Genomic DNA, 25,178 nt, shown 5'->3' with positions numbered 1-25,178 from the left:
TTAAAAATTGAATTTGGGGACAAAGTAAATTTTTCAAATAACTCTTCCATTATTTAGATTTTTGTTTAAATTATGTTCATTGCCCATTTTTTGCTTCTTTCTTTAAGCTGAGCCCGGAATTGGGAGGAAAATCTTAGCCAGGGTATATTGCTTTATCAAAATCTGAAATAAAAGCATTTAGGTGATAGAACTGAAGGGATTTAGTTATATAGGAGTGATGAACAAGGAACAAAAGATTGGGCAATTCAGTTGACTTCTCTTTTTCTAGCCTATTGGGGAAAGCACATAGTCTTTGGAGTTTAGCTAACTGATGTTAGACTCCTGGCTTTATTATTTATAACTTTATCACGTTGGGCAAATTACTTTTAACTTCCAAATTGGTTTCTTCACATATAAAATAAGGATAATAAAAAATTGTTGAAAAGATAAATTGATGTATTTGTGTGCAAGTTAAAAAGTATTTCCACTGGGGTTCTAATTTATACACGGATGGTTAGTTTTTTTGTGTTTTTTTTTTTTCCTAAGCAAAATGTGTTTAAACATGTCTCTGTAATCAGTGGTTGACTGAAGAAAAGTTCTCTCACACATCTTACTCTTGTTGAGGTGCCTTAAAAATATGCCCTGAAAGAGCACTTTTGATGTCAGGGCTAATGTCTGATTTTTAACAAAAGGTAAGTGGACATTTTCCCAAATCATTGAAACTTTCCAGCAAGTTAAAAACAAATGAACAAACAACTTTCCAGTTGGTCAAGAGTTTGAAGAGTAATCAGGAAGACTTCAAAGATGAACCAAGAGAGGACAGCCCATCATCTGAGATGAATGAAGAAAGTGTGGCTGAAGTCCAGAAGTGGTCAAAGATGACTGTGGGATTGCCACTGATGTGACAGCTGCTGGGATTGAGATCTTCACGTGGTTCAGGATTTTCAGTTTTAAGGAACTCTTAGCCAGAAGTGTTGTGAGAAAATCAGCTATCTTTAGAGTTGATCTTTTTATCAGTCTTTTAAGCAGAATAGAGGTCACTGAAGATGACTTTATGATTGTTAAGTAGGGACGTTTTCAATGGAAAATAGTGCCTTCTGTGGGAATCTGCTGGGCCAGAAAGATCAGTTTAGAAGATTACGGGGCCTGTTCTTTGGAACCCTAAAGGCATAAACTTGGTAAGATTTCTCAAATAACAGGATGATCGTGGGGGGTTACTAAGAAGAAGGTTTAAGAAAGTCGAAAATTGCATTGGTTAGAAAACAGGCCAGAAGAAGTGCCTCTCTGCTTTCCTAGGCATAATTGCCTTTTCTAGGAACTGGTCTCTACTGATTGTGTGTTCAAAGTTCATCAGAAGAAATCACAGCATCTTTACTTCTAAGGAGCATTCTGGCCGTACTTCTTCCAAGACAGATTTATTTATTCTGGCAGTCTGTGGTACTTTCAGTATTCTTTGCCATCACCATAATTCAAGCGCATCAAGTTCAGGGACAGGTCAGAGGTGTATACGTATATGGCAGCTATCTTGAAAACCAGTGGCTTCGTCCTTTGGATATCTCTCTGTTGCTGTGACTTCATTGCTATGGTTGCTGTGACTTCGTAGCAGTACTTTTTTTTCTTAGCTTCATATTTAGTAAGTTTCACTAGCTATCACTTCCCAAATGTAGGCCTAAAACCATAGTTCCCCAAAGTACAGGAATTCTGCTTTATCATTTTCTTTATTCTGGGGATAGAATATTTATTTTAAAAATTAAAGCTGTATTTCACAAGAATCTATGCTATGCATATATTTGCCTTACAGCGAGGTTTGCTTGAAGTACTTTATGATATATTTCGTCTTCCTCTTCCTGTTGTGACTGAAGAGTTCATAGAAGCACTGCTCAGTGTAGGTAAGTATTAGAGTTCATGTCTGTTTGTATAATTTTAAAGAGGCTTTATCTATTGGATTCTAAGAAACAGAATCCCTCAAAGGAAAATTGCCGAGCGATTGGCCATCAGTTTTTATTCGTACTAGATTATGGCCTGAAATTAATGGAGGACAAGGGGGTTCCCAACTCAGAAATTATTTCTAAATATATATATATTTCTTCCTGTCATCCTAGCTCTTATGAATGAGTAGTCATAATAAAGAAAGTGGGTCAAGAGACAGTAAAAAATGTGTACTTCTCAGGTGACCTTATTAAATCTCTATCTTGTTTATGTCATCTAAGTGTCCTCTAAGATGTCCTCTGACTGAAAGAAGTTAGATCTGTGTACGCTGCATGAATAAAATTTTTTGTGTGCCTGTCTTTTGTTTTGTTTTATCAAGACCTCAGTTCTGTGAAGGCTGAGTAGTCCATGGTTTTACATATGTTACCAGTGTTTTAAGGATGTGCCATATTCTAACTCCATTAATTTGCACTTTCATACTTGTAGATCCAGGTAGATTCCAAGACAGTTGGAGGCTCTCGGATGGTTTTGTAGCAGCTGAGGCAAAAACTATTCTTCCCCATCGTGCCAGATCGAGGTAGGTTTTATGGATACAAATGGGTCCAATTCAGTTATAATAATCCAACTCAGAAATAGAATTGTTGTTTTTATATTGAGTTATCCAGTCTGTGAAACCTTATGTAAACTGTTTCTGTGCTGTGTGTATTTATTTTCAGGCCAGACCTCATGGATAATTATTTGGCATTGATACTGTCCGCGTTTATTCGTAATGGACTGTTAGAGGTAACATTTATGACATTTCCTGTCTTGTGTTGCATTCTGTTTTCATTAATGCAGTACTTTGAAAGCAGCTAACATCTAATACATAAATGTTGTATTCCTCTATATTATAGTGCAAAAGTGATACTACCTTTTTGTTTTCAAAGGGCCTGGTTGAAGTGATAACTAACAGTGATAACCACATCGCAGTGAGAGCTACCATCCTGTTAGGAGAGCTCTTACATATGGTAAGTTTAGCAGCTTCTGGTAACATATTTCAGCTTTTAATGTTTGAATTTGCAAAACAGGTTACTTCAACAGTGTAAGTTTGAATTATTTCAAAAAATAAATCAGTATATGGATGTTAGACTTTGCATTGCAAAGAGCCCTGAGGCTTATATGTTAATTTTGTGTGTTTTGGCTGGTTTCATAAATAAGGAAAATTAAAAACAGTGAAGTTTTACTTCTCCATTTACTTTCAGTGTTACCGTTTTGAGTGTCATCAATGTCAGGCATTCTTAGAAGCCGTCCTAAAAAAGCCCTAAGTAGCAAGGCCGTAGGTATGTTTCAACCAGCTAGCAGTGGGCTGGATACACGGCAGTCACTGTCTAAACTTAGGACACGTTGCAAAATTATGAATATAAACTTGTTGGAAAACATGAACTCTGTGTACACTCTTAGTTTGACATTTAGAACGTGGGAGTCCCTATCTTTTAATGGCATGGTTTGATGATATCAATGACTTCCGGAAAGCAGGAGGTAGGAAAGTGGCCTGGCCATTCTCTTCTTCGAGAAAACCAGCCCGTGGTGGAGGTTCTATAAGTTTGTGCAATAGAAAGTCATAGGCCTAGGTCATCTGCTGGCTAGTGAAATATTACATTGGCACGTTAAATAAGTTAAGGAAGAAGTAACCCTATTGCAAATCTTTTAAAATTACAGAGTACAACTTGTTTTTTTTACCAGGTTATTTTGTTCTTGTAGTTTTTTTCCCCCATTTGTCTTTCTGTTTCTCTTAGTGAGCTGTGTGAATGAGATAAAAATAATTAAACCGATTTTAACGTAATTGCCTTTTTATCTTTGTGCTCGTGTGTCTGTGAAATACGTCCCTTTGGCAAATCTGTGAAAGACTTAAGTAGCTTTCTGCAGACTCTCAGGTCTGATTATTTTTATTCTGAAGATAACATTATCGGTAGGAAATTCATACTTGAAATTATTGTCGTGTAAATTGAATCTGTTTATAAGGTTCATCTTTTCCCTTTGTCCCATACACCAGCTTTTTATACATCACTTATAATGTTAAAAGCCGATCACCTGGAGACTGACAGATAATTTCTTGCTTAAAATACTTCTGTCTTTTGGTTTTCACATTTAATTAATTTTTTTAATTGGCAGGAAGATGTATGGTGATGCGATTTTATTTCACATGCACATTCTCAGAATTCTTAGTATATGAGCTGAATCTGTTTCGAGAAGGTAGTTTGTAAATGTAAGAAACCACCTCATAATTTTATTGCATCTATTATTTTAAATGTCATTTTTTAACATTGTAGCACCAGATCCAAGTTTTGATAGTTTTTAGATTATTTAGAATTGGATTGGATACCACTTAACAATTATAATATGATATTAAACAGACAGGATTTCTGACAGTTAGTGAGCAGTTTTATTAGTGTAATATGATCTTTATATTTCTTATATCTCATCCTTGTTGAAAGTAGGTAGGAAAGGTAAAAATGGTAAATAAATATACATTAGGGGAAAAGAAATATTGAGGGGCTTTAGTAGTCTTTAATTATAATGTCATATCTAGATAATCCATAACAAAAGATTTCTGTTTCTGTAAATTTATGTGAAATGTTTCATTTTAGGCAAACACAATTCTTCCTCATTCACATAGCCATCATTTGCACTGTTTACCAACCCTTATGAATATGGCTGCATCCTTTGATATCCCCAAGGAAAAAAGACTGTAAGTATCAGATCGCATGTTTTACATTCACATAAATAAATGACCTTTTCTCTCTCTCTCTCTCTCTCTCTCTCTCTATTCACATAAATAAATGACCTTTTCTCTCTCTCTCTTTAATGACGTGTCATTAAGCTACACTTGAAATTCCTTTTAGGAAAGTCTTACAGAAAAATAACATAAAACTCACTGCCATTAAGTTGATTCCAACTCACAGTGACCCTACAGGACAGCGTAGAACCAACTGCCTCTCTGGATTTCCAAGAATAAACATTCTATGTATATCAATGATATGTTGCTAAAACAGTTTATTAGCTATTTGGAACTATAGGTTTTTGTTGATAATTTTTAGTACATTTTTCAAAAATTTAATCGGTTTCGTTTAATACAGAGCTGTGCATAAATAAATAATAGTCGCTTTAGTTACACACTCATTTTGATAGTGACAGTGAAAAATACTGTTATTTAACAGACTGAAGTTGTATTTTATTTTTTTGAAATTGTATTTTAACAGCTTATTAGGAATCATAAATTCTACCTCTAAACGTATGCCAGTAATAGTAGCACTGGGCTTTGAGAAGTTTGATAATAGAAAATAAACTCTTTGTAGAGCCTGAACCCATAGCTATTGAGTTGATTCTAACAGAAGACAGAGTAGAACTACTTCATAGGGTTTCTAAGACTGTAAAGCACAGGTTAAAAAACTTACTTGGCTTATCCGCCCTTTTCAGGAAAAAAGAAAAATTACCCAGCATCCCCCTGGCAATTAAAAAACATTTGTACTGTACCCACAATCCAGGATCAAACATAGTCCCTTTTGAAGGAACTTTTGAAGAGCCCCGCTGGACCGTTACAGTGCCTCCCAAGGAACAGTGTCTTGCCCTTTGGGAAATAATACTTCCACAAATCTTTGTGAAAGCCAGCTGCTTCATCTTTGCGGGAAATCTGGGGGTGTGGAAGCTCTGATCTTTTGGTTAGCAGTCTAACACTGTTGGTCATGAACTCACGACCAACAGGTTTCTGTAAATATAAACTCTGGGTTACAATATGGTCACAGGTTTCAAGGTTTGTCAAGAATTTGCATTTAACCCCAAACTGCAGTGATTACCAACCCAGAACAAGTCCACTGCCATCAATTCAATTCCAACTCATACCACCCTGTAAGTTTTCCAAAGCTGTCAATCTTTATTAGTGCAGACAGCCTCATCCTTCTCCTGCAGAGCAATTGGTGGGTTTGAGCTAACAGACCAACACTTATCCCCAAACACCTCTGGCTCTTCCAGTGATCGTGGTCTTCTTAAAAATCTTTTTAGCTCAGTAAAATAATCTTATTGATAAGAGTAAATTCTTGCTAGTTTTAGCACATCTCAGAGTTTTAAAATTCTAATTCTCTTTCATATTTGGCAAAGTTTTGAAGGTGAGACTTGATTGCTACTAAATTCTTACAAGATGTACTACTACAAGAAATAAAACATAAATTTTAAAAGATCCTCTTTATGAGGAAATTCCATTTATCCCATCAATGAGAAAAATAGGGATTGTTAATTATCCTTATCCTTTTATGGAATTATATCTCACTCTCTTACTATAAACAAAATTAAGTTTCAGAGAAGGTTAAGAACAAACCTTAAGAAGCTAGGTTTCTGGAAGAGTCCTTTGTAACACAAATGACCAGACTGCTAGAGAGCCAGCTGAAAGTTTGGTGGTTCAGACTCACCCCTTGGGGTGTTGGAAGAAGGACATAGTGACTTTCTCCACAAACGTAGTAGCCTTGAGCACACCCTGTGGAGCAGTTGTGCTCTGCACACACGGGGTCCCCATGACTCACATCAACTTGACTTCAGCCAATAATGCAACGATTTTCTGGCTTGTAGAAGTTTTTAAAAGCATGCTATAAAATGTGCCCATTCTAGAAGAAAGGATGAGTAAGTAGTGTTTCTTCTACAAATGAGCAGTGGTCTTAGCTTCTTACTCTTTGTGTGTGTGTGTGTGTGTGTGTGTGTGTGTGTGTGTGTGTGTGTACACACACTTTGGCACAGTATGGTGGTTCCAAATATAAGTAATTCATTTACTTTTAGTAATATGTTCTAAGATTTATGTAAACTTTGAGTAATTTCCCACAACAGTTTTAAAATTATATTAGTCTTTTTACAGTGTTAATTTTTTTTTCTTAATAGGCGAGCCAGTGCAGCTTTGAATTGCTTAAAACGCTTCCATGAAATGAAGAAACGAGGACCCAAGCCTTACAGTCTTCACTTAGATCACATTGTTCAGAAAGCAATCGCAACAACACACCAGAAACGGGATCAGTATCTCCGAGTTCAGAAAGATATATTTTTTCTTAAGGTACTGACATGAAATAGCAATTTTAATTTTTTTACTTTTTAACCAGGGCACCCAAGTGTTCATGTACTTGAGTAAGTTTGTTATTTCATTCATGCATGATTTCCAAATGACTTTCAATTTTTATCATGATTCTATGTAGTTTAAAGGTTGAGATTACTAACTTTTAAAGTTACAAAATCTTGATATTCTATAAATATATTTTTTCAAGTTGGAATATAACTTGCTGATAATGCAGACAACTTTAATTTTATTTCTCATGCCTTTAGGATACAGAGGAAGCACTTTTAATGAACCTTAGAGATAGTCAAGTCCTCCAACATAAAGAGAATCTTGAATGGAATTGGAATCTCATAGGGACCATTCTTAAGGTTTGATATCTCTGATAATGCTTGATTATCTTCAGTTTGCTATGATTACATTCTTAAATGTTTGATAATTGATAAATATTTATATTTTTTCCCCAGTGGCCAAATATAAATCTAAGAAACTATAAAGATGAACAATTACACAGGTATGTGAGAACTATTGGAAGAACTTGGATTTGCATTCATTTATGCCCATTGCATAGTGTTTGTCATAATGTGGTGGTGTGTGTGTTGCTGTTATGCTGAAAGCTGTATTGCTGATATTTCATATACCAGCAGGGTCACCCAAAGGCAAAGGGGTTTCGGCAGAGCTTCTAGACTAAGAACAGACTACTAAGAAGAAATAGACTGTCCACTTCAGAGGAATTAACCACTGAAAACTTTATGGATAGCTTCAAAGCATTGTCAGATACAGAAAGCCTGAGGAATAGAAGCAGAGTGTTGTCAGAGTTGGTGCTGGAAGATGAGCTCCTCAGGTGAGAAGGCACTCAAAATACAGCTGAGGAGGAGCTGTCTTCTCAAAGTCGAGTCCTCCATAGTGACTCAGGAGTGAAGCCTACGGCAGTAAACCTCGACCTTCAATTGCTGGTAGGGCACAACTCAGAATGAGAAGAAACAGCAGTGAACACCAGTTAATAATTGGGCCTTGGAATTGGTGAAGTATAGATCTAGAAAATTGGAATTTGTCACAATTAGTGGAATAAATGGCAACATAGGCATAGGTGAGCAGAAATGGGCTGGTATTTGCAATTTGAATCATTTAGTTTTATCTTTTAGTTAGAAAATCATTTAGTTTAATATATCAGGAATGACACAGTCAAGAAGAATGGTCATTTGTCATTCATTGTCAAAAAAGGCATGTCAAGATTTATCACGAAGTACAATGTTGTCTGTAGTAGGATAATATCTATCCACACAAGGAAATCAAGTCAGTACAACTATGATTCAAATTTCATGCACAACCATTAAAGCTAGTGATGCAGAAAGTGAAGAATTATACCAATGTCTTCATTCTGAAATTTTATCAACCATGATCATTTGGGGATTGAAATGTGAAGTTTGGAATAAAGAGGAAGAAATAGTAGTTGGAAAATAAGGTCTTGGTGATAGAAACTAAGCTAGAGATCCCTTGATAGAATTTTGCAAGACCAAATGGCTTCTTTATAGCAAATGCTCTGTTTCAACCCCATAAATAGCGACTACACACATGGAATTCGCCAGATGGAATACACAGAATTCAGCTTGACTTCTACTCCTGGAGCAGGCTATGTAGAAGCTCAGCAGCGAAAACCAGACCAGGAGCTGACTGTAGAAAAGACCACCAATTGCCCGGTAAACTGAAGAAAATTAAAAACAAGTCAACGAAAGCCAAAATAACTTAAATTGGTCCCACCTGAATTTTGAGACCATATCAAGAGCTTATTTGATGCACTGAACACTAGTGAGAGAAGCCTTGATGAACTATGGGAGGACATCAAGAGCATCAATCACGAAGAAAGCAAAAGATCAAAGTGGGTGTTAGAAGAGGCTCTGAAGCTTGCTCTTCATCCTAAGAGGAGCTATGGCACAAAAGGATCAAGAAGACAAAATGCTCTAATGAATCATGCAAAGGCCTTGAGTCAACACACAATATAAGATCCGGGTTGCATATCTTAAACTGAAAGAACTCAAGAGAAATTTCAAGCCTTGAGCAGCAATATTGAAAGATTCTATGGGCAAAATGTCAAATGATACAGCATGCAGCTGAAGAATATGCATGGAATATGGAAATAATAGTTCACATTTCAGCACATAGCGTTTGATTAGAGAACATGGTGCTGAACGAAGAAGTTCAAGTCGACAAAAGCAGCCCAAAACAAGGTTCCAGGAATTTATGGAATATCAATTCAAATGTTTCAACAAGTTGATGAAGATCTGGAAGCACTCTGCGCCAGGGAATTTGGGAGACAGCTACTTGGCCAACTGGAAAAGATCCATATTTGTATCCATGCCAAAGAAAGGTAACCCAATATGATACTCAAATTGTAGAATAATATCGTTCTTTTCAACTGCAAGTAAAATTTTGCTGAAGATCAATTGACCGTGCTTTCAGCAGTACACTGACAAGGAGCTGCCGGAGATTTGGGTCTGATTCAGAAAAGGATGTGGAACAAGGGATTGTATTGCTCTTGTCGGATGGATCTTGGCTTGAAGCAGAGGATACCAGAAAGAACACTTTGTTCTGCTCATGAGGAATCTGAGCATGGATCCAGGGGCAGTTGTGCAATCAGGACAAGGACGTACTGCATGGTTTAAAAATCATGAACGGTTTGCATCAAGGTTGTATCACCATATTTATTGAACTAATAATCAAAACAGCTGGGTTATATGGATAATGTGGCATCAGAGTTGAAAGAAGCTATTAACAACCTGCAGTATGCAGATGGCATTCCTTACTTTGCTGAAAGTGAAGCAGAATCGCAGCATGTGCTGCTGAAGAGCAAGGATTGCAGTCTTTATTATGCATACAACTCAGCAGTAATGGACCCCAGTTCTCATAACTACCAGCAGGTAGCAGGATGAATGGAGAAAGATTTGCAGTTGTCAAAGATTTCATCTTGCTTGGATGTACAATCTCCTCGTAAAAAGCAGCAATCTAAAGATCAAACGACACATTACATTAGATAACTCTTAAGTGTTAGAAAACAAGGATGTTACTTTGAGGACTAAGACGTGATATTTTCAGTCACCTTATACGCACGTGAAAGTTGGACATTGAACAGGGAAGACCAAAGAAGAATGGCTACATTTGAATTGTGCTGGTGAAGAGTATTGACTATGTCATGAAGTGCCAAAAGAGCTAACAAATCTGCCTGGGAGGAAGTACAGCCAGAAAGCTCCTTCAAGGCAGGGAAGGCAATATTTTGTATCCTGTACTTTAGACTTATTGTCAGGAGAGACCAATCTCTGGAGAACAACATCATGCTTGGTGAAGGAGAGGAGCCGTGAAAAACAGAGGAAGGCCCGGACAAGATAGCTTGACATAGCGACTGCAACAATGGGTTCAAACGTAAAAACTGAAGATGGCTTAGAACCAGACTGTTTCGCACTGCTGTGCATGGAGTGACAAGGAGTTAAAATTTCTTTGATGTCACCTAATAACAGCAACATGCTTATTGCCAGCTAAAAGGAATAACGGTCTTTTTAAAAGTTCAATAGTTAAGTAAGTTTGTTAGACTTACACCAGCCACTTCTTTTTCTATTTATATTCTGGTTTGGAACAGACAAAGTAACTTTTTCAAATTGGATGTCGTAATCATCGCACAGTATGCATGTGATGTTTCCCTCACAAAATCAGTGGCCTTTTAAGATACTCTAGTTCCACATTTGTCAGGCCCTAACAAGCTGTCCATTCTCTGACCTTTTCATCAGTTGGTGTTCTCCGCACCTTTCTCTTAGGCTGTTCACCAGTACACCCAGGGGTCTTTACTGCCTCTAGATTAGCCTATCCGAGACAGAGACTAGAACACCTTATTTTGGGGACAGTGACTTGGCTGTTTGTATTCATGACATCTACCTTCTTATTCTTCTTTCAACTCTGATGCCACATTATTCATATAACCCAGCTGTTTTGGTTATTAGTTCAATAAGTATGGTGATGCAACCTTGATGCAAACCGTTCATGATTTTTAAACCATGCAGTACTCCTTGCCCTGATTGCACAACTGCCCCTTGATCCATGACATTGGAATTTAGACATAAAAACACTAACTTCAGATTCCTTGAGAACAGAGATGATATCTCATTCACCTTTTTTCTTCAACTTCTGGTCCAGGATCCTGGTGCCGGTTGAACTAGGCTAAAAGTAAATGGCATTAAATTAAAATAAACAGAAGTGTAGAACATAGTGTTGAATAGCATAACTTTGAAATATTTTAAATTGTATGCATTGCTTCATAAACTTAGTTGCTCCAGCTTTATATGCAGCATTGGTGCTTGGTCTTTCACCTAATTGTGAGAAGTAGACAGAATTAAAGGGTGATAACATTTTGATTTTAATTATTAAGCATAAAACTATTTTATAGAGCTATGGGCAAAGTTCTTCAGAGAACACAATAAAATAATTTAAAGCTGGCCAGCTTCCTCATATTGATCCAGCCTTATCATCTAACTATGTTTAGCCTGTATTTTTCCTGCCAACCAGCATCTCTCTTTTTCACTATTTCTTTTTTTTTTAAATCATTTTATTGGGGGCTTATACAATTCTTATCACAATCCATCCATCCATCCATTGTATGTCAAGCGCATTTGTACATTTGTTGCCCTCATCATTCTCAAAACATTTGCTTTCTGCTAGAGCCCTTGGTATCAGCTCTTCATTTTCCCACTCCATCCCTGTTCCCTCCTTCCTCATGAACCATTGATAATTTATAAATTATTATTTTGTCATCTTACACTGTCCAATGTCTCCCTTCACCCACTTCCCTGTTGTTCATCCACCAGGGAGGAGGTTATATGTAGATCCTTATAATCTGTTCCCCCTTACCACTCCACCCTCCCAGTATCGCCACTCTTGGCACTGGTCCTGAAGGGATCATCTGTCCTGGATTCCCTGTGTTTCTAGTTCCTATCTGTACCAGTGCACATCCTCTGGTCTAGCCAGATTTGTAAGGTAGAATTGGGATCATGATCATGGGAGGGAGGGGAGGGGCGGGCGAGGAAGCATTTAAGAACTAGAGGAAAGTTGTAAAGCCCATCTGTAGGTCACTGGACATCCCCTTACAGAAGGGGCGAAGGGAGCAGACCAGCCAGTCGGTGCAGTGTAGCAACGATGAAACCTACAACTTGCCTCTAATTCTTAAATGCGTCCTCCCCCCCACGCCACTATTTCTTAAACACTTCATCATAAAATTCTTATTCCACAAAAATATTCTTCGCACTGAAATTTTTCCCCCTCTTTATGAACCATTCATCATATATTATTTGTTGTTGCTGTTATTTAACCCAGTGGTTCAAACCCAAAACCTTACTCAAAGCCTTATCATACCATGAACTGTAATTAAGATTCTAAAATAATTGTTTGCCTTCTCACTTTGTTGATAGTTTTCTTTTTGATCTTCTTAGGTTTGTACGAAGGCTACTTTATTTTTACAAGCCCAGTAGTAAACTCTATGCCATCTTAAATCTTGACTCTGCCAAGTCCAAGCAACTCACTGTTGTGGGCTGCCAGTTTACAGAATTTCTTCTTGAGTCTGAGGAGGTAAGCAAGCTGAATGTTTTCCAGGGGAAATTCTCTCTTTTTTTTAAAACCCATCCCACATTCTTTACCTTACTTAATTTCCATTTTTAAATATGAATGAAAGTATTTAGAAACCTGCAGATTGAGCCCGCAGCCGGGCTTGAATATTAGTGGAATCACTATTCCACTATGTGATTTGAATCAAGGTGTTCACTCTCTTGCAAACCTGTGTCCCTTCCTGTAAAACGGAAAAGTACAGCACGCCAGTGTAGCCCTGAGTTGAGTGGATGAAAAATTGCACACATTCAGTGATTAGTGACACCTGTCATGAAGTACATTATTTGCATTAAGTTTTAAATACTTGATAGAAGTTGATTCTTGTTTACATTTGGTAAATGCTGTTCCAACACTGCCTTCATGTATTTGCTTTAGGATGGTCAAGGGTACTTAGAAGAGCTAGTAAAGGATATTGTTCAGTGGCTCAATACCTCATCTGGAATGAAACCAGAAAGAAGTCTTCAAAATCATGGTTTATTGACCACCCTTAGCCAACACTACTTTTTATTTATTGGAACACTGTCCTGCCACCCTCATGGAGTCAAAATGCTGGAAAAATGCAATGTGTTTCAGTGGTGAGCACTTGTCCCTTCTCTTTCTGTTATGTGTCTACACTGTATGATTTGATTAGAAGTGGTATTATTTCTCGTCTTTGAGTGCGTGTTTGACAGGTATTACCGGAATGCAAAAGTACTTAGAGACGTTAATGTGAGTTAATAAATGCGCCGTCATAACTTGTAATAACATTCCGTATTCTTTTCCTCTCTTTAAGTCTCCTTAACCTGTGCTCCTTGAAAAGCCAAGATCACTTACTGAAACTGACAGTGTCTAGTTTGGACTATAGCAGAGATGGACTGGCTAGAGTTATTCTTTCCAAAATCCTAACTGCAGCCACTGATGTGAGTACAGCTTACCCAGTGGGAATTGCTTTATGTAATGCGGTAAATCAACAGTTTAAAGATTTCAACTCTAATAATGTGTGATGGAATTTGAAGTTGCTTTAACATTTCAGTTTCTCTAAGGAATACTACTTAGTTTTCATATTTTTATATAAAGGTGAAGCAGCAGTCAAAAAGGCATGCTTGGCTTTCTTCTATATAGCACACACACACCAAAAAAAAAAAAAGGTCAATTCAGTCTCTGCCCCTTTAGAATGGCAGAATTGCCCTAAAACAAAGTCAAGAAATTATATTCGTGTTAAAAGTTATTTTTGTTTGGTTAATGTTTGCATTTGTCGTTATAGGCCTGTAGGCTATATGCAACGAAACATTTAAGGGTATTACTGAGAGCTAATGTTGAGTTCTTCAGTAACTGGGGGATGGAGTTGCTAGTGACCCAGCTGCATGATACAAACAAGACGATCTCCTCGGAAGCTCTTGGTATCCTCGATGAAGCATGTGAAGACAAGGTGAAGGTCTTCTTTTTATAATGAAATGCTTAACATGAATTTCTCTAAAAGTATGAAATGAAAGAGAAAGGTCAGCAAAAAAAAAAAAGATGGAGGCAGAGGAACACACTGGGAAAAGTCTGAGAGTTACAGGCAACGGAGGTAAATATTGTTATGGACACAGCCCTGCAAGAGTGATGATCTACAAGCAGATGCATGGATGGATAGATGCCCCAGTCGAGTGGGTATGGGAGGGAGAGTGGGAGCATGCCCATGAGTACATAGCCTTGACAGGATATTTGTGTATGTATGTTAACTTGCTGTAAGTATATCCATAAATGTAGAGCAATGGGACGAAAACTACTTAAACATAACTGAACACCTTGAGGCAATGAGTTGCTGGGCCAGGGGTCTAAGGAGCATAGGCTTGTCAACCCAAGGCCAATAGGCATGAAATAGTCCACAAAGATAATGTTCTGCATCCTGCTTTGGTGACTAGCAACTTGGGTCTTAAAAGCATATGAGCAGCCATCTAAGGTAGTCCCAGCCCATCTGAAGGAAAGAAGTGTAAATTAAAGTAAAGACACACGGAAACAGTCCAGTGCACTAATGGACCACATGATCACCATTCTACAGCAACCCCAAGACAAAAGGAGCTAAATTGTGCCCATCTCCTACTACCAGTGATTCTGAAAAGGATCACATTAGCAGGTCTTAGGGAGAAAATATATAGAAAAGAACTGATAATCATAAAAGACACCAGGCTTGCCATTCAGATAGAGTCTGGTGGAACTCCAAAACTATGACCCTTTGTCACCCTTCAGGTTGGGAAATGAACCCACAACCATGGGTGAGTTTGCAGCCAAACAACAGATCTGTAAAGGGAAGAATTAACACTAGAGTGTTTAGAATAACCTACCCTTGGAGATAATAAGGACAGCATTGCTCAGAAACAAGATTCACATGGCAGGGAAGTAAGAGGAATGTCAATAGGAAACAACTGCAGGTGGGATAAGTGATTTGGGCATGGCATTCAGTGAGCTGAAATGAAATGTATACGAATTGTTCCATGGAAACTTGACCTGTAACGTTCACCTAATTCATAATAAAGCAGCTTAAAATTCTTAAAAAAGGATTTAATGTTGATAGTTACATGGATTATAATGCTTATTATACGAGCATTAATGAGTTGGAATCAACTCCGTGGGGGTGGATTTGGTTTGGGTTTTGAAATAAAGGAGTTACCATCTCTGTACATTTATTAATTTGCCTAATAATCATTTCTTGTAGGCCAACCTCCATGCTCTTATTCAGATGAAGCCAGCTCTCTCTCACCTTGGGGACAAGGGCTTGCTTCTCCTCCTGAGGTAAATGTTTCTTGGAGCTCTGCATTCTGTGGTGCTTTCTCTCAACATGTACGGTCAAGCTGTCTTCCGCTCTGGTTAGCAAGCACTCTGAAGGAATTTACCCTTTACATTTCTGAAATGGGCCTGGTTTAGAACTTTGAAAATCGTTTCATATTAGAACTTACTCATTTTTGCTTTTTAAATGCCTTCCCCACACCCCATCCCCGCTGTTTCAACAGGGGTCTTCAGAAAGTTCACAGACTATTTCCCTTTTCCTTCAATTCTGTTTGCCCACAACTTTGAAGCCCCTTCATGTGTTTTCTGGTATTCCTTTTCTGGTATTTTCTTTTAGGGATTAATTTATGTATATTTGCAAAAATTGTTCAAATCTATTAATGATTGAAGTTATAGCAAATAATAGTTGACCTTCTAGCTTTAGGAGAAAGCCCCTCATTCTTTCAGCGACGCAATGTGCTTACAGCTGAAACTTTTTGTGTTAAGCTCAAATGTTTAAACTGCTGCTTATTTTAATTTACAGATTTCTCTCTATTCCAAAAGGATTTACCTATCTGAATGAAAGGGGCTTTGTAGCAAAACAACTGGAAAAATGGCACAAGGTAACTTCTGTTAACTAAGGTTTAATTTACATGTTTTTATCTTGGTGAATTTTTGCAATTAGTGCATGATTTTTATTTTATCATGATTTTGAAACTAATGAAATTAAATGGTTCTATGATTACATGACAATTGCTAAATTCTGTGTAATTATTAGAATTTCTATTTTACACACTTCTTTTTCAATGAACTGTTTTTTAAGTGTATTCTATCTAAATTTTGTTTTTTAGATATTCAACTTGTAATCTACTAGTCCGTTAGTTGACCCTAATTTCCATATTTTCTCTCTTTTTTGGATGTAGGCTATAATTTCACATAAGCCCTTTCAAGTTAAAACTCAAATTTTACTGAATACAGGATAAGATTAAAAACAATTCAGCTTGAGCACATTTAATCATCAAATTAAGCTTCAATTTTGGCTGCTACTTGACATAAATCTGACAAGCTTCTTGCTGTTGCAAACAATAGGGAAAGCTACTGCGAGAGAAGAGCCCTGCTGGCATAGTGGTTACGTGTTGGGCTGTGATCTGCACAGTTAGCAGTTGGAGACTACCAGCTGCTGCACGTGGTGAAAAAACAAAACACCAGTTACAGTCTGGGAAACCCACAGAGACAGTTCTGCCCTGTCCTGTAGGGTGGGTCACTGTTAGTTTCTACTCAGTATCACGAAGTCTTATGAGAGGAAGAAGTTGGCATCCTGGGCCACTGTGGCTTCAGTGTTTAGTTTGAAGCATTCTGAACTATAAATGCAATATTGATTTTGAGGGCCAAAATAATCTCGATCTAATGTAAGTGATTATTCAGCATTTGAGATCGTTTACAAAACTGCCCTCTTTTTAATAATTGACAAATTGGAGAATTGAGGCATGATAATTTTATTTCCTAATTAGAAGATATTCAAACTAAAAATATGAAGGCGATTACTTAATACAAATGGTAATTTATGGAAATTGTTCAGAAAACCTGATGTAGGGCTTTCAAATATAACTGCTACAGTAAAATCTTGTCCAGTGTCTGAGGAAGCACATGAACCCGTCTTTGAGATCAGTAAAAGGAATGCTGACTGTGTTCAATAGAGGCTATGGTAATTGTAATAGTTTGTGTAAGTAGCCAGAATAAATTAGAAGAAAGGTATTCAAGTTAAGAGCATTGAATAGGTCATTGAAACTGTACCAACTTAGACTGAGAGCTGGGCTAGGCTTAGTGAGGAGTTGCAAGATGAATTAGAATAGTAAATTAGAACTAAATTATGGAAGGCCTTGTTAGCCACATTGTGCCTTACATTCCATAGGAAATAGGGAATCAAAAGTGTTTAAGTAGTAATTAGAGCTGTGCTTTGGACAGGTGGCAAGTTGCAGCGTGGCGGTGGTAGTTTAATTATCCAAGGGGATGTCTAGGCATAGTCCAGTTGGCAACCCGTAGTTGATGGGAGCTGAACTTCTGAACATTGTGAGTTTGAATAAGCAGGAGCACATTTTCTGAGTATTTGAAAAGAATATGGACAGGATTGATGAACTGATTGGAAAACATGACTAGGTCTAATGTGAATCTTAAGGTTTCTTTTTAAAATATCTGTAGTTTGAATTATCATTCAGAAACTCAAGTTATATAAAATTGTTGATGAATTTTGTCAACATGGTGAACTGGAGTTGCCTAAGGAATGACCGACCGAGTGATGGTGTCTAGGAAATATTTGTAAGTCTAGGACTCATATGCTGAAGGTGACAGTTCATTAAAAGTCAGTAGAATAAGATAACTAGTTGCCACTGACTAGCTGATATTTGAGAAGTAGATCTGCAGGCCTTTCTTTTGAGGTGCTTCTGGGTCTTGAACTTCCCACCTTTTGGTTAACTTCTGAGTACAGTGACCATTTGCACTACCCAAGGACCTTTCCATCATTGTGTATTGTTGATCGATGCCAGCAAGTCAGTGCCAGCTCACAGCGACGCCGTGTACAACAGAGTGAAGCCCTGCCTAACAATTTTTATGTTTGAGCTCGTTGTTGAGGCCACCATGTCAATCAATCTTTGTGAGGACCTTCTTTTCTACTGCCCCTCCACCTCAGCCAGCATGATGTCATCTCCTCATAACATGTCTAAAGTTAATGAGATGAGGCGTCGCCATCTTGACTTTTAGGGAGCATTCGGACTATACTTCTTCCAAGACAGGTGTGTTCTGTATACATCAGTGGATTGTTATAATTAAAACCCAAAACACATGAGATAGCCAAGGAAAATGTCAACACACAATAGAAGACCAGATTCTTCCCTAGGGAACACTCTAGTTAAGTAAGGAAAAGAAAAGGATGTTGAGGGGAAAGTGACAGGATTCTGGCATTGAATCTTTGGAGAGACCGCATTAAAGTACCATTGGAAAGCAGGTTGTTGAATTAGGTCATTGGTGAATTTTGCTAGAGTGAGCCTAGTAGAAAATTACATTTGGTTTGGCAGGAGTGGGGTAAATCATTGACAATGTTAAATGGATTTTACCTACGAGCGGAGAATACTAGAAAGACACTTACCTTCATTTACTGGTTGCACTAGGCTCTAGACTGGGTCATAACAAATTGTGGATAACATTGCATAGATTGGAAATTCTGGAATACTCATTTGTGCTCATTCACTTATAAGTGGAAAAAGAGACAGTCATTTGAACAAAACTGTGTATAGCCTGATTTTAAGCTTGTGTTAGGAAACTTTTTTATGAACTTACTTGAATTAGTGGGGAAAGACAGAATCATTTCTTACCAAAAGGTGTTAAAATTATAGAAGTCAATTTCTCTTTAAAATTTCCAGCGAATGTTTTCATGGTTTAACATTAAGCTATTATTATTATTATATTTTATATTGTGAAATATTTTTCTTTAAAAATTTTTGTTTTGTTGTGTTTTTATGTAAACCATTTTATTGGGGCTCATACAAATCTTATCACAATCCATACATACATCCATGTGTCGAGCACATATGTACATTTGTTGCCCTCATCTTGGTATCAACTCCTCATTTTTCCCCTCCCTCCCCGCTCCCTTTCCCTCAACAACTCTTGATAACTTATAAATTATTATTATTTTGTCATATCTTACACTGTCTGACATCTCCCTTCACTCAGTTTTTTTGTTGTCCATCCCCCAGGGAGGAGGTTATATGTAGATCCCTGTAATCAGTTCCCCCATTCCACCCCACCACCCTCCCTCCACCTTCCGGTATTGCCACTCACCATTGGTCCTGGAGGGGTCATCTGTCCTGGATTCCCTGTGTTTCCAGTTCCTATCTGTACCAGTGTATTATTTTTAAGTGGGGGAAGAGATTCAAAGTGAAAACCAAAATTCTTCCTAACTTGTTTATGAATACCCAAATTATTAGTTGATGATGAGGAACAAAGGACAAGTGGAAATTGGGGTAGAATAAAACATCTGCATTCTTATGGCTTTGCTGTACTTTTAAAAACATTTCCTAAACATTTTTTTCCGTTTCCTACTTTGAATTTTAATCTTTTGCTGTTTAAGATATGCTGAGTAGGGGCCATAGTATCACGTTGGTGATAAGTCACCAACGTGATACATAATATTAAAGCAATATTATCTCCTAGGAACATAAATCACCAACGTGATGCATAATACTAAAGCAATATTATCTCCTAGGAATATAATTCAAAATATGTTGACTTGATTGAGGAACAGCTTAATGAAGCACTTACTACTTATCGGAAGCCTATTGATGGTGATAATTATGTCCGTCGGAGTAACCAAAGGTAGAGTCCAGTTAATGGAACCATTTATTACTGACTTTCAAATATTAAAATTTCAAACTAATTGTAAAAACTTATTTAAAAAACATTTTCTGAGTACTTATATACTTAATATCTTAACACCAACCAAAACCAGAAGAAAAACCAGCTTACTGCCACCCAGTCAGTTCCCAACTCAGAGCGGCCCAGGCTTTGTAAATCTACACACAACCTCCTCAGTGAGGGTTAACCTTTGACCTTGTTGGTGTCATAGATTGCTAAACATTTCCTCTATCATTCATAATGTGCTAAGAACACTTACTGATAAACCAAAAGAAAGCCTGTCGTAAGGTTTCTGAGGCTATATATATCTTTATGGAAGCAGTTAGCCTCAACTCTCTCACTTAGGTTAGTGGGTTTCAGCTGCCATCCTTGGGCTTATTCCAATACTGACCTAACGGAGATACCAGGGCTCCTTTCCCTTGCTGATGGTGGTGGGGGTGGTTATGCACCTTCAAGTTGATGGCAGTAGGGGCCCTGTGTACAACAGAACAAAACATTGCCGGAACCTACATCATCCTCTCAATTGTTGCTATGTTTTAGCCCATAATTGGAGCCACTGTGTCAACCCATTTCTGCCAAGGCCGTTTTTCTCTTTTTTTGGCTGCCTTTGCTGCCTACTTTACTAAGCATGATGTCATTCTCTAGGGACTGGTCTCTCCTGGTCACATGTCCAGTGTACATGAGACAAAATCTCATAGTGCCTCTCTGGAGCACTCGGGCTGTACTTCTTCCAGGACAGATCTGTGTGTTCTTTGGGCAGTCTGTTACTTTCAATGTTCTTTGCCAGCACCATAGTTCAAAATGGATCAGTTGTTCTTCAGTCTTCCTTTCAGTGTCCAGCTTTCACATGCACACGAGGCAATGGAAAATACCGGGGTTGGGGAGGCTTGGTGGTGTAGTGGGTTATGTGTTGAGCTGCTAATCACAAGGTTAACAGTTCAAAACAACCGGTTTCTCTCCGGGAGAAAGATGAGGCTTTCTGTTCCTGTGAAAATATAAAGCCTTGATCTATAGGACTTCCATTAAAATGATTTTAAAAATAAACTAACGGGGAGTGGGGCATGATTTAAAAAAAAAAAAAGAAGGAAGAAAATACCAGAGTTTGGGTCAGGTGTACCTTAATCCTGGCAGTATGTCCTTGAAGAGGTCTTGTGCAGCGCATTTACCTAGTACGATGCATCCTTCGCTCTCATGACTGCTGCTTCCATGAATACTGAGTGTAGACTCAGGCAAGATAAATTCCTAATAACTTCAATCTGTCCTCTGTTACCTATTAGACTAGTTGTGAGGATATTGGTGGTGGTGGTGGAGTGGTTATGCGTTGGTCTGCATGGTCGGCAGTTTAAAACCACCAGCAGAAGCTCAGTGGGAGACAGGCGGGCCTTCTGCTTCCGTAAACAGGTACAGCTTTGCTCACAGGTGGTCATTAGTGAGTGTGGTTTTAGAGTTTTATTGGAAGAGCTTTTTGTGTGTGCTCTTAATTCAAGACTAGCCAGATTATTATTTTTTTAGAGAAAGCCTCATGCCTTATCACTGTAATACTTTTATTTCTGTTAGGAACTTTTATATCATTTTATTTATTTAATGAACTATTAGGAGTCAATATTTTAATTAGTTTATTTAAAATAAACCAATGGGTACATGAAATTTTCTTCATTGTACTAGATTACAGCGTCCTCATGTTTATCTGCCTATACACCTTTATGGACAACTGGTACACCACAAAACAGGCTGTCATTTGTTAGAAGTGCAGGTAAGATGTAATTTGCTTATTTTAAATAGCCACAGTGGTTACAAACAGACATACTTGATATTCCTCAAATATTCATTTTTCAAAAGCTTCTTTAAAGTCTTTTTAAATCAGTATCATCATTGTTTTTTAAAGTCTTCAATATTATAATTATTCAAACATTGTATATTTGTTTTCCTTAGAACTATCAATATATTGCATGCATTTTATGAGGGACTTCAAAAACTTCCTAGAACACAATTTCGTTATTATGAATTTGTACTGATTTATAGCACCCTGTGCATAGCTAACCTGTTCCCACACCATACGCAGCCCAGTGAAAGTCGGAGTTCTGTATAGCTTGTTGACTAAATTCTGTTCTCCTTATTAAACCACTTAGAAAAGTTTCCTCTGCCTCCTTGAGAACTAACCTAAACTGAAGTAGCTAAACTGAACCTCAGAGAGATTTAATTATCCTTGTGAGCAACAAGTTATGTATTTTAAAGTTTTTTATAGAACAACCTTTTCACCTCCAAAGTACTCTCCATTACACTTAATACATTTGTCAAATCTGTGATTCCATTCTTGGGGAAACATTTTTCAAACTCATCTGTTTGGATGGCTGACAGCACCTCCCTGTTTTCTTGTTCACCTCTTCTACGTTGTGAAATCTCTGTCCTTTCATGTCCCTCTTCATTCACGGAAACAAAAAGATGTCACAAGGAACGAAGTCAGGTAAGTAAGGTGCGTGGAGCAAGAGAGGCATGTTGTTTGTTGCCAAAAACTGGCGCACCTCGATGGCTGCGTAAGCTGGTGCATCGACATGGTGGCAAAAGTAGTGCCTCCCATCTGCCTCAAATCAGGCTTTTTTGGGTCACAGACTGTTACGCAATCTTTTCAGAATCTCTAAATAGAAAGCTTAACCGTCTGACCTGGTGGAACAAACTTCAAATGCACTAAGCCCTCACATCAAAACAATAAATGAACATCATCCTTATTTTTTATTTCACTGGATGAGCATTTTTTTGGACAAGGTGATGATGGCCTCTTCCACTGGCTTGACGGATACTTGCTTTCGGGGTGGTAAGAATAGCACCGTGTCTCCTCACCAGTAATGACCTTGGGAAAAGTCTGGGTCACTCAGAGCTGTTCTTTGAAAGCACAGCATGTTCCCGTGCTCCTCTCATCTTGGTCAGAACCTGAGGCACAAATTCCACAGCAACCCTTCTCGTTCCCAAATCTTACGGTAAAATGTACGAAATCAAGCTCTTATACTGTTGAGAAAATTTCTCCCTCTCTTCAGTGGTCCATCGTAGGTTTTTGAGCACAAGTGCACGCATTTTGTCAACATAGTTCACCATTTGGGAAGTTGGTGAACGTCCAGAGCGTGGTTTGTCATCAATCAACATTGCACTTTTTTTGAAACGAGAAAACAACCCTTACTCTTGAGTTTTTCCCAGAGTACTGTCCTAGTAATCCGTGTTCAATATCCCAATAGTTTCTGTGGCATTTTTCCCAAGCAGGAAACAAATTTCACAGCCACACACTGTTCTCTTAAATCGGTCATCACAGAAAATGAGGTTCACGTGAAACTGCTTCTATGAAATAATTCACTGTGACCAGAGACAACCTTGCCAGGCGATGATGCTGGGTGCACTAACTCGGAGCTAGTTACTCGAGGCTCAGTCAGCGGGAAGCATGCATGCTGTAAAAACTCTGCCCAGCACAGTTTTTTCCCATTTGGGTTTTGGTTTTTTTGGTACCCCATCTTAGTTAGACTGAAGCAAGAAGTGGTTTGAGTTTATTATGTATACTGGGTTCATATATCTAAATATCTCTTGCAACTAGGTGTTTTAAATAAGTATAATTTTTCTTGTTTTGAAAGGTAATCAAAATATTTTTTATGTATCTGAGATATTATTTAAACATTTAGTTCCTTTATATGTCAGGGTTATTTCAGAAGCACAAAGTTTTTAATGAAAGTAATTGTGTAGTTTTTCATGTTTATTATGTATCTGAACACATAGAGGAGGCAACTGTATTTTCTTTAAAAGAAATTCACTAACATTTTAAAGTACATTCTCCGTGCCATTATCTACGTATTCTGATGAAATCTAAGCATTGATGTATTATTCTTCACTATAAAAATTATAAATATGGCTAACATTTTTATAATGCTGAATGAGAGACACTGTTAAGCACATGAGATGCAACAGTTAAATTAGCAGACCTTCTCAGATACGTTGCTTTATCCTTGTTTTGAGATGAAGAAGGTGGGCCTGAGTCGTGAGGCGACCACTAATGATAACTTACTGCAGACACAGATGTGTGCTCCAATTTATCTGCCTCTTAAGAAATTTCACATAAGATTGTTGTAAAATCTTTAAATATGAAAAAATTACTAAATTGGACTGTCCATGGGCTTGATGACAAAGACTGTGCTAAAAACACACTCTTACTCACTGGGTGTTTTTCCCTTCTCTGTAGAATATTGTTACAGAACTCTGTCACTGCATTCGTACAGCAGATTTGGATAAATGGGAAGAAATTAAAAAGCTGAAAGCATCCCTTTGGGCCTTGGTTTGTATTAAACACTTATATGAGATCTTGGTAATTTAATTTTTTTTTCCCTTTTTGGCCCCGTTAATACTAAATAAATAAGCTGTTTCCTATATGGGGCTTTTTCTTGGGCTAATGTTTTAAAACCAGAATTGTCCCTACCACTTTGTATGTTTTTATGCTGAAGACAAAATGGTTTGACTAATGGTTTTTATGATTTTAGTTTACTTTTTTCAGACTAATTATTTTTTTTGAGGTTTGTTTTTCAGTTTTTTCAACAGATAAGGTTAAATTTATTACTTAAAATCTTTTTTTTTTTTCTTTCAGGGAAACATTGGCTCATCAAATTGGGGGCTTAATTTGCTACAAGAAGAAAATGTGATTCCAGACATATTAAAACTTGCCAAACAGTGTGAAGTACTTTCTGTGAGAGGGTAAGTCATTCCACCCAGAAATATTGCTAATATATTTTATTTTTCACAAGTTGATGTGAGGGGAGATTATTTCATAGCTGAATGTAGCCCAGTATAATTAAATTCACTGAAAATAATGATGGTATAAAGTCATGTTTTCCAACGTGGGCATTACCACCCCTGGAGGGCCCTGGTCCAGTCGAAGGGGGGGGGGGGGGCTTGCAAAAGCCAGTGCCTACAGTGATGCGTAGCTTGGGTCATGGGCTATAGAACAAAGATCTAAATTGCCAGGACGCGGAGTAAATTTCCCCCGGAAAGGAGGTGATAGGCCAAAGGAGTTTGGGAAACTGAATTGTAGAATTTCAAATTCATTAAGTAGACATTTTAAGAAACTCTTTGCTTAATATTTTAACTCCATTTTTATTCTTATAATGTTGAAATTCACCTTGCAAATAGCAGAAGTGTAAGTGTGTGTGTATATATACTCTAAATAGTTTATTCCAAATTTATGCCAGAAACGCTTTCATGTTTTTTATATGATTAAACATGGACTATCTTTTTTTCAATATGAACTATCTTGTTATAATTCACTATAATTATGGTTTTTTTCTTCAAAAGTTCTCAAGATATTTATTGCCACCAATTTGCTTCTCAATTGTAATATTTAATACAAGTTAAGCAATTTTAATGCTTTTAAAAATGTATACAAAGCAAGTAAATA

General features: G+C 37.5%; 1 protein-coding gene across 3 annotated transcripts in view; it reads left to right on the top strand.

Annotated features, from left to right (window-relative positions):
• The window catches only part of RICTOR (RPTOR independent companion of MTOR complex 2), a 134,568-nt gene that overhangs the window by 91,154 nt on the left and 18,236 nt on the right, over positions 1–25,178 (top strand). For all 3 annotated transcript variants that reach the window (XM_075540961.1, XM_075540960.1, XM_075540962.1), the window contains 18 exons: positions 1,781–1,868; positions 2,395–2,485; positions 2,625–2,691; positions 2,835–2,915; positions 4,536–4,636; positions 6,811–6,979; positions 7,246–7,347; positions 7,444–7,490; positions 12,448–12,583; positions 12,995–13,194; positions 13,392–13,518; positions 13,863–14,027; positions 15,297–15,373; positions 15,891–15,969; positions 19,608–19,717; positions 21,422–21,509; positions 23,973–24,065; positions 24,372–24,478. In XM_075540961.1, coding sequence (XP_075397076.1) covers positions 1,781–1,868; positions 2,395–2,485; positions 2,625–2,691; positions 2,835–2,915; positions 4,536–4,636; positions 6,811–6,979; positions 7,246–7,347; positions 7,444–7,490; positions 12,448–12,583; positions 12,995–13,194; positions 13,392–13,518; positions 13,863–14,027; positions 15,297–15,373; positions 15,891–15,969; positions 19,608–19,717; positions 21,422–21,509; positions 23,973–24,065; positions 24,372–24,478 — 1,928 coding nt within the window. The remainder of the gene's footprint in view (positions 1–1,780; positions 1,869–2,394; positions 2,486–2,624; positions 2,692–2,834; positions 2,916–4,535; positions 4,637–6,810; positions 6,980–7,245; positions 7,348–7,443; positions 7,491–12,447; positions 12,584–12,994; positions 13,195–13,391; positions 13,519–13,862; positions 14,028–15,296; positions 15,374–15,890; positions 15,970–19,607; positions 19,718–21,421; positions 21,510–23,972; positions 24,066–24,371; positions 24,479–25,178) is intronic.

The sequence above is a fragment of the Tenrec ecaudatus genome, chromosome 2 (genome assembly GCF_050624435.1).
Source record: "Tenrec ecaudatus isolate mTenEca1 chromosome 2, mTenEca1.hap1, whole genome shotgun sequence".
Classification (NCBI taxonomy): Eukaryota; Metazoa; Chordata; class Mammalia; order Afrosoricida; family Tenrecidae; genus Tenrec; species Tenrec ecaudatus.
This window is presented reverse-complemented; position numbering and strand designations above follow the sequence as displayed.